The sequence below is a fragment of the Ranitomeya variabilis genome, chromosome 6 (assembly GCF_051348905.1).
Source record: "Ranitomeya variabilis isolate aRanVar5 chromosome 6, aRanVar5.hap1, whole genome shotgun sequence".
Classification (NCBI taxonomy): Eukaryota; Metazoa; Chordata; class Amphibia; order Anura; family Dendrobatidae; genus Ranitomeya; species Ranitomeya variabilis.
The window spans coordinates 549,694,400-549,708,132 of NC_135237.1; the positions used below are offsets into that span (position 1 = coordinate 549,694,400).

At 47.3% G+C, this 13,733-nt stretch overlaps 1 protein-coding gene across 1 annotated transcript in view; it reads left to right on the forward strand.

Moving 5' to 3' along the window:
* The window catches only part of TG (thyroglobulin), a 233,000-nt gene that overhangs the window by 114,571 nt on the left and 104,696 nt on the right, over window positions 1–13,733 (forward strand). The window contains exons 24-25 of the mRNA XM_077271730.1: window positions 2,195–2,389; window positions 6,101–6,268. Coding sequence (XP_077127845.1) covers window positions 2,195–2,389; window positions 6,101–6,268 — 363 coding nt within the window. The remainder of the gene's footprint in view (window positions 1–2,194; window positions 2,390–6,100; window positions 6,269–13,733) is intronic.

Sequence of the window (13,733 nt, forward strand, 5' to 3'; positions counted from 1 at the left end):
TATTCTGCTGGTGCAGTCACTGTGTACATACATTACATTACTGATCCTGAGTTACATCCTGTATTATACCCCAGAGCTGCACTCACTATTCTGCTGGTGCAGTCACTGTGTACATACATTACATTACTGATCCTGAGTTACATCCTGTATTATACCCCAGAGCTGCACTCACTATTCTGCTGGTGCAGTCACTGTGTACATACATTACATTACTGATCCTGAGTTACATCCTGTATTATACCCCAGAGGTGCACTCACTATTCTGCTGGTGCAGTCACTGTGTACATACAGTTGTGCTCAAAAGTTTACATACCCCTGCAGAATTTTTGCTTTCTTGGCCTTTTTTCAGAGAATATGAATGATAACACCAAACCTTTTTCTCCACTCATGGTTAGTGGTTGTGTGAAGCCATTTATTGTCAAACTACTGTGCTTTCTCTTTTTAAATCATAATGACAACCCAAAATATCCAAATGACCCTGATCAAAAGTTCACATACCCCATTTCTTAATACCGTGTATTTCCCCCTTTAACATCAATGACAGCTTGAAGTCTTTTGTGATAGTTGTGGATGAGGTTCTTTATTTTCTCAGATGGTAAAGCTGCCCACTCTTCATGGCAAAAAGCCTCCAGTTCCTGTAAATTCCTGGGCTGTCTAGCATGAACTGCGCGCTTGAGATCTCCCCAGAGAGGCTCAATGATATTGAGGTCAGGAGACTGAGATGGCCACTCCAGAACCTTAATTTTCTTCTGCTGTAGCCAATGACAGGTCGACTTGGCCTTGTGATTTGGATCGTTGTCATGTTGGAACGTCCCAGTACATCCCATGTGCAGCTTCCCGGCTGATGAGTGCAAATTTGCCTCCAGTATTTGCTGATAACGTACTGCATTCATCTTTCCTTCAACTTTGACCAAGTTTCCTGTGCCTTTGTAGCTCACACATCCCCAAAACATCAGCGATCCACCTCCGTGCTTTACAGTAGGAATGGTGTTCCTTTCATCATAGGTCTTGTTGACCTCTCTCCAAATGTAAAATTTATGGTTGTGGGCAAAAAGTTCAATTTTGGTCTCCTCACTCCAAATTACCTTGTTCCAGAAGTTTTGAGGCTTGTCTCTGTGCTGTTTTGCATATTGTAAGTGAGATAGTTTGTGGCATTTGCCCAGTAATGGCTTTCTTCTGGCGACTCGACCATGCTGCCCATTTTTCTTCAAGTGCCTCCTTATTGTACATCTTGAAACAGTTACACCACTGCTTTTCAGAGAGTCCTGTATCCTAGCTGATGTTATTTGTGGGTTTTTCTTTGCATCCCGAACAATTTTCCTTGCAGTTGTGGATGACATTTTTGTTGGTCTACCTGACCGTGGTTTTGTTTTTACAGAGCCCCTGATTTTCCATTTGTTAATCACAGTTTGAACGCTGTTGACTGGCATTATCAATTCCTTGGATATCTTTTTGTATCTCTTTCCTGTTTTATACAGTTCAACTACCTTTTCCCGGAGATCTGTTGACAATTCTTTTGCTTTCCCCATGACTCACAATCCAGAAACATCAGTGGCTGGATGAAAGATGCAAGAGTCTGTCTGGATCCCAGAAACTCACTCAGCTTTTATGCACACACACTAATTACAAGCAAACAGGTCACAGGTGAGGATATTACCTTTAGTAGGCATTCAGCCCCATTTGTGTCAACTTCTGTGCAAGTTATCAGGCCAAAATCACCAGGGTATGTGAACTTTTGATCAGGGTCATTTGGATGTTTTGGGTTTTCATTATGATTTAAAAAGAGAAAACACAATAGTTTGACAATAAATGGCTTCACCCAACCACTATCCACGAGTGGAGAAGAAGTTTTGGTGTTATCATTCATATTCTCTGAAAAAAGGCCAAGAAAGCAAAAATTCTGCCGGGGTATGTAAATTTTTGAGCCCAACTGTACATTACATTACTTATCCTGGACTGATCCTGAGTTACATCCGGTATTATACCCCAGAGGTGACACATTCCTATTTGCAGCCACTGATCTCGTCAGGAGATGTTGGAAGATTTCTGCTCCTGACTCGTTTGTACATGATGTAGACGTGCAGCTTTGTAGTAGTTGTGTTGTTGTGCTTTTTCCTCCAGCTTCCCCTCCCCGTGTGATATTATTGTAGCAGAACAGTAATTGATAATTAATTGCCGATGTTCTAATTATCAGGACAAGAGTTCGGTGATCGCAGCGGTTTTGCACGCACAGACTTCGCCAATACAATTTCTGGAGCATACAGTGCAGTACTATTCTCGTCCAGCGGAGGCGCCAGACTAACTGACGGATATTTCATGTGTCGCCAGATGTGTACGCAGGACTCCTGCTGCGAGGGCTTTATACTGAGCCAGGTGATATTAAATCAAGGTAATGCTCCACGAGGCCACAGCCTGGATGGGTCACATTCCTGTAAAATTATACGACCTGCTGATCGGTTTTCCAGCGAGAGGGCAACCCTGTGCTTAAAGGGCTTGTCCACTTTTAGGGACTTTTTTTATTACTGAAATTAATGTATTTCGGACTAAAAATCATTATATAAATTGGATTTTATTATTTTGCCTCGTTTGGATTTTACAGGCTGGTTTAGAAGCTTTTATTGAGTCTGTGGCCAAAAATCAGGAGCTCAGGAAAAGATGGATTAATGGTCTACCATCTCTCCCATTAGACAGTACGAGCTCACTATTAATATGTAACGTGGCACAAGCGTTATTGGTGCTTACATAGGGTCCTGAACCAGAATATACGATCAGTGACCTTGGCACTCTACAGATGTACCGACCTTCATCAGTGTCCGGGCAGCTGTCAGAAGATATGAGCTCAGTTACCCATAGACTTCAATGTCACTCAATGGTAGTGTTAAGAATCCGATTAATACGGTGAATATTTGTCTTACGCTCCTGCCTAAAATCTGAAGGCAGAGTAATTGCTGTATGGGGCAATAGATCCGGTGTCCACCATAGATCTATCGATATAATTGTGCCCGTGCGTGTCCGGAACACGGGCGGAAGAGTCTCAGTGGCCCCTTGGACACATACCACGATTCATGATGCACAGATACAGCAGAGAAATATATGAATAGTACAATGGTAAATGAGATATCTATTGTAAATTCTACTAAAGCTCAGTAACCTGGGAATCCTTGCACCACACAGTGTGACTGCAGACCTATCATTTTAGACCGGACAGTATAGTCCTCCACACAGTATAATGGGCACCACATAGTCCTCCATACAGTCTTATCGGCACCATAGAGTCCTCCATACAGTATTATGTGCTCCACATAGTCCTGCATCCAGTATTATGGGAACCAGATTGTCCTCCATACAATGTTATGGAAACGTCATAGTTCCCCATACAGTATTATGAGCCCCATATATTGCTCAATACAGTATTATGGGAACCACATAGTCCTCGATCCAGTATTATGGGCTCCACAAAGTCCTCAATACAGTATTATGTGCATCACGTAATCCTCCATACAGAATTATGGGCATCACATAGTCCTCCATGCAGTATTATGGGCACCACATAGTCCTCCATGCAGTATTATGGGCACCACATAGTCCTCCATACAGTATTATGGGCACCACATAGTCCTCCATACAGTATTATGGGCACCACATAGTCCTCCATACAGTATTATGGGCACCACATAGTCCTCCATACAGTGTTATGGGTATCACATAGTCCTCCATACAGTATTATGACCATCACATAGTCCTCCATACAGTATTATGAGCCCCATATATTGCTCCATACAGTATATAATGGGCCAATATATTGCTCCATGCAGTATAATGGGCCCCATATATTGCTCCACACAGTATTATGGACCCCATATATTGCTCAATACAGTATTATGGACCCCATTTATTGCTCCATACATTATAATGGGCCCCATATATTGCTCCATACAATATAATGGGTCCCATATATTGCGCATTCAGTATAATGGGCCCCATATAATGCTCTATACAGTTTAATAGGCCCCATATAATGCTCCATGCAGTATAATGGGCCCCATATAATGCTCCATACAGTATAATGGCCCCATATATTGCTCTGTGCAGTATAAACAGACCCATATAATGCTCCATACATTATAATGGGCCCCATATAATGCTACATACAGTATATGGGCCCCATGTATTGCTCCATACAGTATAATGGGCCCCATATATTGCTCCATACAGTATAATGGGCCCCATATAATGCTCCATACAGTATAATGGGCCCCATATAATGCTCCATACAGTATAATGGGCCCCATATAATGCTCCATACAGTATAATGTATAGAGTGAATCAAGTGAATTATGCCAAGTACTGCCCATACAGTGGGGTTGGGGGCCCAGATGTACACAGGGGCCCACCGGGGATTCCCCTGTTACCCTTTGGGCCATTCTGAGCCTGCATATAATGCTCCATACAGTATATAATGGCTCCATATTATGCTTCATACATGGGCCTCATAAAGTGCCGATGTCCCCGATGCCAAGTGTGTCCCCTGATTATCCAGGGCCCTGGCCCTTGCCCGGGTGTGCCGAGTGGTGACACTGTCTGAGGGTCTACTGCATGGTATATAAGTTCAGAGGTTCCGATCAAATTGTAGGAATAAAATAAATGTAAAAAACTGCTAAAAAATGTTGAAAAATGCGTAGAAAAATACAAACACAATTACCCTGTGATGAAAACAAAATCCTATCAAGAAAATGTACAGCACGTCCCATAAAAAAAAAACAAATGCTCACACAAAACCATCGACAGAAAGAAATAAGGTGTGAGTCTCAGAATATGGTGACACCAAACTATTGTCTTTTCTTGTTTTTATTTGTAAAACATAAAAAAATTATCAATTTAGTATCACAGTAATTATAGTGACCTGAATCTTGGAAGACAAAACAAAAAACTAAAATTAAATATAAATAAATAAAAAATCCACAGTTGAAGGAAAAGTACCAGTATATGTGTAAGTTGCACTGCAAATCTGCATGGAAGAGTGAATTATTAATAATAATAATAATAATGTTTATTATTATTTGTAGTAGTAATATTATTATTATTATTATTATTATTATTATTATTATTATTAATATTTCACTTTTCCATGCAGATTTGCGGAGATAATAATAATAATAATAATACTACATTGTTATTATGTACGGTAGCTATATTTGCTGAGTACCAGTAAGGGGCCATATGGGGAGCAGATGAAGTTTAGATTTATTGCAGATTTAAAGGAACAATTAACATCAGGAAATTGAATTAATACTGATGATCTTGGAATAAAACGTTATACGAGACCCAAAGATGTGCGAGTAATTACCGCCATGGTCCTGATATCAGCAGCGGGAGATCGCACACCATCCTCATCTGCTCAGCTTATGGTATAGAGCTGGAAACATATCGATCTGCGTTGTGTATGGTGCAGGATATGAGCACATTCCTGACTCCGGGAACAATGCTGAATTTAATTAGAAGTTCATTAAGATCTGCAAGAAAACAAGTAAACAGTCTGGACATTTGTGTAATGATTCCAGATTTCCATGAGGATAAACCAGCCTACACTTAGCAAAAGGGAACATTAGTACTTTGTGTCTAAAATAATGTACCGCTCCTTTAAAAGGTGAGCTTGAGTACGGCCATCGCCAATAGACTCCAACCCAAATCATTTGCTGACTGCATATATTAAGGTTGGGGACACATATGTGAAAAGACTGTTAAATAGGGTCACAATTTTTCGCTCTTGAGGTCCATTTTTCTGATACAGAACTCAAAATAATTTATCTTAAATTGTGAGAAACAGTAAAAAAAAAAGTCTACCTTCAGTCACCACTAGAGGGAGCACACTGCAAACTGACTTTACATTAAACGCAATGATAAATCTGTATGCAGTTAGCTCCTGAGCTCCCTCTAGTGGTGGCTGCAGGTAGTCAGAGCTGCATCATTTATTTATGTTTATATGTTGGGGATTGAACACTTTGTATATGTAATTATGTTTTTTTAGCATGGTCTGTGCTTGGCACAGTGTAATGTAAGCCCATTTAATAATCATGGCTTCCTGTACTTTCTCCAAAAGGCACCACCATATGTGCTCTACTAAGATCTCCGGACACCTTGCTTTGTAGTATTAATGACTGGAGTAAGACGTCCAGGCTGGGAGGAGATGGGATCTGCCAAGGAGTGAAATCCAATCAGGAGCAGAAGAAATTCTCTTTCTTCTTAGGAGGACAGGAGTTCTCTGGAAGTAAGATATTCAGGATGGTGCAGGTGATGAAAAGCAGGTGGTACTGGTAGTAGTAGTAGTATAGTTCCAAGCTGGCGTAAGGAGACTTATAGGCCATGCAGTGGTCATCTGTGAATTTAAATATGCAAATACTGTAGCCTCTTCAGAAAGAAAGCACCGCCTATTGCAGGGAGCAATTCTAAAAGTCAATATTGACCCTTTAAGGAGCCATGCCATATGACTTGTCATAAGAATCCAAACCAGAAACTCCATAAGCAGACAAGTGTTTCAGGGTATTGCCTCTCATCAGTGCAAAGCAGGAGAGCTGATTTGGATAGGTGAGAGGCCTCTGACTGGGTGTCTAAGGGGGAACTTTTCTACATGTGGAGATCGCAAAGCCGCTGTATGAAGACTTATAGGCTATGTCTGAGAATTTATATAATCAGGCCGGTCGGGTCTCTGCTTGGCAATACACATTGCCAGCCAATCAGAAACCAGCAGCTGACGTCGGCGTACACATGACTGGGGGCGCATGGCAGTGATGCCATGTGCTCCCGACGCATGCTCGCTGAAGTCAGATGTCGGCTTCAGAAGAGGACGCCGTGTGGTGGGGGAGCGGAGGGAAGATGAGTGTAATGGTTTATCTTTTTCTATACATTAAAGAACGGCAGAACGGGGAACATATATACCAGGATGGGGGATATATATACCAGGATATTGGGGATATATACCAGGATGGGGGATATACTATACATACCAGGAAGGGGCCCAGGATAATTCACAAATATAAAAGGATGGCAGGCATATATATACCAGGATGGGGGTTATAAATAATAGGATATGGGGGATATATACCAGGATGGGGGATATACTGTATATACCAGGATGGGGAACATATATACCAGGATGGGGGATATAAGTGCAGCACCCCAGAGTCCTGGTTGTTGCAGTACTGTGGCTCCGCCACTATGGGGAGCTATGGTACGTCTGATTGCACTAAGGAGTTTCTCTGATCAGGTACACTCACACCACACTTCACACTCCGGCCACCAGGGGGGGTGGTCCTATCTAGTAGGCCACTCCTCACAACTCTGGTAAAACTGGGGGTTGGACAGGAAGACAGAGAGAAGTAGCTGGGAAGAGCTAGTGAGAGGACCTGTCAGGGATGGGGATCCTGGCAGACTCCTCAGAGCAGAACTAACCAGCAAACAACGGGAATACAGAAAAGGAGAATACCAGCAGGGGTTTTGTTGAAAGAGGCAGCACCTTGCTGAGGCGCAAACAATCGGTGGCCGGAACGCCGAGCAAGTAAGAGACTTTAAGTACATTGCAAACCACGGCAGGACAGCTAATTACAGGTTGGCTGTCTCACTTAACACCTAAGCAGACAACGGAGGCAGCTGTGGGAGAGGGGCGACTCTAGGGTCCCGGAAGAACTCCAGGCCTACCCCGTCATACGGGTGCGTCCTACCATATCACCTGGAGGACGGAGAACGAACAGTAGAGACAGAAAGAAACAGTTGTGAGGACTATCCCGGGAGCTCAGCAGGGAAGAACTACAACACACAGCGCTAGAAGGTAGATACTGATTCCCACCTGTGAGGAGAACTCCTGATGTGCCGTTGGACCGGCCGGTCTCTGAAAACCCAGTTAACAGCGCTCTGGACTGAGGTCTCCAACATCTTCAGTAAAGAGGTAAAGAGACTGCAAACTGGTGTCCTCGTTATTTACCGCGACCTGCACCGTTACCACACCACTTATTGCACCGGACGTTCCCCATTGACAGACAGGGCCACGGACCGGGTCTAGCCACCGTGACAACCCCAGGACTGAGACCTAGAGGCCCGGCTCCGGGTACCCCTCGGCCCTGCGGCGGTGTGGGGGCGCTCCAAACTTGGCGTCACGAACAGGATTTACTTAAGCCTGAAGAATCAGGTCATGTGTGCCTTGGAACTGTGAGTTATTGTGCTTGGACCGTACTTTATTGAAAAGACTGTGCTGTGCCATTTGCCGCCAAAATTCGCCATTGCCGCGCGCGGAGGGAGGAGCCTTAGCTACGTGGGCGGGATCAGCCAAAAGAAGCGCGGAACGGAAAGCGCGGTGAGGCGCCAATCCCGGAAGAGGAACTCCAACCTCCAGCAGGTTAGTGGGAGGAAGGGACGGCCATGTCCGAGTCGGGAGGAGAGGAGGTGGCGGTCGCAGCCGCGGACGCAGGGGCAGCTCCGGTCCCCGCAGCGGGCGAAGCCGCGGCCCTAATACCACCACTGACTGCCGCAGAACCCGCTGCCCCCATCAGCCAGTCGGACACTGCCGCTAATGCAAAAGCCATAATGCCCTTCTCCATGCCCTACCTGCCCGGAGCGGCCTGGCTCCCACGATACTCTGGGGAGGCGCATACGTTCACTGACTTTAAAGAAGGGCTCTGCAGCCTGCTCGAGTTCTATCCCCTAACCGAGCCCCAGAAGGTTCATATGATAACCGGCCAACTCTTTGGGGCGGCTCTGAGAGAATTGAAATCCTGGCCCGCTGAGGATAAAGGAACTGCACAACAGATTTTTGCCAAGCTTAAAGCCACCTTTGATACTCGCACTGCTACAGAGATTAAACTGACTTTTTATGGATGCAAACAAAAGTCACAGGATAGCTTGCGGGACTATGCCCTTAATCTCCAGGAAGCGATGCGGGCCATTAAGCAGAGTGACCCCGGCAGCATGCAGGATGAAGATAAAATCCTGAAGGAGCGGTTCATTGAGGGGCTCCTGTGCAGTCACCAGCGGGGCCAATTGCACTTTCTGGCCATGCAAAATCCAGACTTGACTTTTGCGCAGTTTAAAGATAAAGCTATCCAGGCATTGCAGGAGCGACAGCCCAGCCGCGCAGTACCACCCAGGCGCCCCGCTCTCACATACCACCAGGAGGTGGCATCGGATACCCCAGTTGCCGCGGAGGCCGACGCCCAGAGCTTCGAGGACGACTCCCCTGCAGGACTTCGTCTCCAGATGCAAGAACTAACCAAGAGCGTTGCTGCCCTGGCCCGGACGGTGCAGTCCCTACAGGAGGCCCCCAAAGAGAAGATCCAGTTGGCTTCCAGCCCAGAGGATGTCCCTTGGATGCGACAGAGGAGGACTCCGCCGACCAGGAGCCGGCCCGACGATCGCTTCCACCAGGATGGACGACCCATCTGCCGCCGCTGTCACCAGGTGGGCCATCTTGCAAGGTACTGTCCTTTAAACGAGCAACCCCTGGGGCAAAGGGCCAACCCCCAGGAGTAGGACGGACAGGCCCGCAGCATTGGAGAACCAAGTATATTGGAGGACGACCAGTTCTCCCTGTAGTGATTGATGGAATCCCCTTGAATGCTTTGCTGGACACCGGTTCTCAGGTGACGACTATACCTTACGTGCTCTACAAACGGTATTGGGAGGACGCTGATATTACTCGTGGCCCTGATGATGATTTCACCATAATCGCCAGTAATGGTCAGCCGTTGCCACAAGTGGGGTATAAGGAGGTCACCATCAAAGTGGGGCGGGTGGAATTGAAAGCCCAAGGGATTGTGATTGTAGATATTGATCGTCGAGAATGTAATCCCATGATGACTCTTGGTACTAATGTTATAGAAAATTGTCTTGCAGAAGTGATTGTTTTGTTGCAACAGGTGGCAGAAAACGCTGGCCACAGTGAGCAACGTGCCCTGCAGAAGGAAATCAGAGCTCTGATGCAAAGACAGCAGGTAGAGCTGACTGGTGGTGAGATTGGTCGTGTCACTGTAAGTGATTCAAACCCCATCGCGATACCCCCCAAGAGTGAAATGTTAATATGGTGTCGAGCAGCCATAGGCCTCAGGGGTAAGGACTACCAGGCCTTGGTAGAACCTGTATATTCAGACAATAGGCCTACTGTTCTGACAGCCCGGGGGGTGGTAGATGTCCGACAGGGGAGAGTGCCCGTACGTGTCCTCAATTGTGGGGAGGAAGAGGTCCACCTAACCAAGTATACTACGCTCGCCAAACTGTTCACTGTCAATAATAGTGTAATACAGACACCTGAACCCTTGGTCCCGTCAAACGCGGCGGAGAACAAAGGTTCTGCTGAGCACTCGAAAGATTGGTGTCGGGAATTGCATGTGGGCACTGACTCTACCCCATCTCATCAAATACAGGGGGCTTACAGGGTGGTGCACGAGTACGAGCAGGTATTCAGCAAACACCCCTCAGATTTTGGGCAGGTGAAAGGGATCCAACATCACATCCCCACGGGAGATCATCGACCCATAAAAGAGAGATATCGCCCTGTACCCCCAGCTCATTACCAGTGTGCCAAGGACATGTTGCGGGAAATGAAGGAGGCTGGGGTGGTGAGAGACAGCTGTAGCCCCTGGGCAGCTCCGTTAGTCCTCGTTAAAAAGAAAGATGGTACAATGAGGATGTGTGTTGATTACAGACAGTTGAATCGCATTACACATAAGGACGCATACCCACTGCCCAGGATAGAGGAGTCTCTGGCTGCTTTAAAATCTGCTAACTATTTCTCTACCTTAGATCTCACCAGTGGGTACTGGCAGGTTCCTGTGGCGGAGGCGGACAAAGAGAAGACGGCCTTCACGACGCCAATGGGCCTCTGTGAGTTCAACTACATGCCCTTCGGATTGTGCAATGCTCCCGGAACGTTCCAGAGGATGATGGAGAGCTGCCTGGGACACCTGAACTTTGAAACCGTGCTGCTATATCTGGATGACGTCATAGTCTTCTCTAAAACCTACGAAGACCATCTGAAGCACCTGGCCGAGGTGTTTGAAGCCTTGTCCAAATTCGGCCTAAAAGTGAAACCGTCCAAGTGTCATCTGCTGAAACCTAAAGTGCAGTACCTGGGCCATGTGGTGAGCGCTGAAGGAGTGGCCCCAGACCCCGACAAGGTCACAGTGATCCAGGACTGGCCAAAGCCTAGTGACCTCCACGAAGTCCGGCAGTTCCTCGGGTTGGTAGGTTACTACCGGAGATTCATTAAGGATTTCACTAAGAAGGCCGCACCCTTGCAAAATCTGCTGGTGGGCCAACCAAAGAAGACCAAGGGGAGGAAAACCCCCTTCGATTGGAACGAAGAGCTGGAGGAATCCTTCACCTGCTTGAAGTCGGCGCTGACGGGAGAAGAGGTACTGGCTTACCCCGAATACGACCAACCGTTTGTGCTGTACACAGATGCCAGTAATGTGGGACTAGGAGCCGTGCTGTCTCAAGTCCAGAACGGCAAGGAAAGAGTGATCGCTTACGCCAGCAGGAAACTCCGTCCCACGGAAAGGAACCCTGACAACTACAGTTCCTTCAAACTGGAATTCCTTGCCCTTGTCTGGGCAGTGACGGAGAGGTTTAAGCACTACCTGGCCTCCGCGAAATTCACCGTCTTCACGGACAACAATCCGCTAACGCATCTGGATACTGCCAAACTCGGGGCCTTGGAACAGCGGTGGATGGCCCGGCTGTCCAACTATGATTTCACCATCAAATATCGGGCAGGGCACCAGAATGCCAATGCCGATGCTCTGTCCCGAATGCCCAATTTACCAGAAGTGGGAGAAGACCCGGAGGCACTTGAAGAGGTAGAGCTGCCTGCCTTCCATCGCCCCAAAGCCACTCAGAGCTCTCACCATGTGAAGAACAGGCACAAGAACCAACCGGATGCCACGCTGAATCCCCTGCCCCACCACGGATGGGCAGAAACCCAGGATAGTGACCCCGCGGTCCGTCAGGTGAAGGAGCTCTTGACGCAGGCTGGGTTGCACCCTGGCCCAGATGATCCACAAGAAACCCAACAGCTGTGGAAGGGGAGAAGCAAGCTGTTTATCCATGATGGCAAGCTGTGCAGGAGGAGCATCGACCCACGTACTCATGAATTGGTGTGGCAGATAGTGGTGCCAAGGCGAGATGCGCCCATGGTTCTGGGAGCCTACCATGATGGAGCCGGACACTTCGGATGGAAGAAGCTAGAGAAGCTACTCCGAGGGAGGTTCTATTGGATTGGCATGAAGAGAACCATTGAGAAGTGGTGTCGGGAGTGTGGTCCATGTAGTCTGCGCAGAAAGGACCGTGACAGCCAACGGGCCCCCCTGCGGCCTATCATCACCAAACGGCCGCTTGAACTGGTCGCGCTGGATCATGTGAAGCTGACACCTAGCCGGTCGGGCTATATCTACGCCCTTACCATCGTGGACCACTACTCCAGGTTTCTGGTGGTTGTGCCTGTTAAAGATCTAACGGCCAGGACTGCCGCCAGGGCCTTCCAGCAGCACTTTTGTAGACCCCATGGCTACCCAGAGAAGGTACTGACCGACCAGGGGCCTGCCTTTGAAGCAGAAGTATTCCAAGAATTCTGCCAGTTGTACGGGTGTAAGAAGATCAGAACCACACCATGCCACCCTCAAACCAACGGGATGTGCGAGAAGATGAACCAGGTAGTAATCGATTTATTGAAGACCTTGCCTGTGGAAGAACGGAATCTGTGGCCGACAAAGTTGCCTGACTTGGTGGATATGTACAACCACATCCCAGTAAGTTCCACCAACTGTACTCCAGCGTACCTGATGCGAGGAAGGTCTAGTCGGTTACCCGTTGATCTGGACATGGGGGTCCTAGTACCCGAAGATACCTCGCCGGATGCGGATTGGGATGAAGAAAGGCAGCGAAGGTACCGCGAAGTGCAAGAGTGTGTGGAGAGAAGTCTCGCCCAGGCTAGGCAGAAGCAAGAAAGGGACTACAACCAACGCGCTCCTGCGATTCCCCTGTCACCTGGTGAGCAAGTGCTTAAACGGAAGAGGAGGTTACACATGCTCGATGACCAATGGGAAGCGGAACCGTATACCATCTTGCCATCCGACTTCGACAACACTAAGGTCTGTCTCATCAGCAAGGACAAAGGGGAGACCTCGACAGCGGTATCCAGGGATCACCTTAAGGTCTGCCCCGATAAATTGAAAGAGATCTCCCCGCCGGTGGAAAAGGAGAAAATGTTCCATACTGTCCTTGGTGACTTTCCCCAGTCCTGGACGCTGATAAACCAAGCCGTTGCGGTACCTGTTGTAATGTTTGAACAGCCGGACCCGCCAGAAACAATGGTGGTACCAGATCATCTGGCTCCACTACCTCAACAAGCCTTGCCTGAAGATGCCATGCCAACCATTGAACCGGCAAATCCTCCCTCTGCTATCAGTGAATCTGCTGTACCCACTGTTGATAATTGCAGCTCTGAGAGCCCTAACCTGCCAGTGCTACCCAGACTCACTAGAAGTGTAGTTAGAAGACAGCGCACTACACCAGCGGTAGCAAGCATAGCGGGCCCTGTTAGGCCAATAGCAACCCCTGCGCTGCGAAGGTCCACACGCAGCACTCAAAATCAAACTCCCCTCCGCTACAAACTTTGGAGGTATTAATAAGGGCTGCTATTTAATTGAAAATGTTGTATATATATCTTTTTGTTACAGGTTTTTAAATGG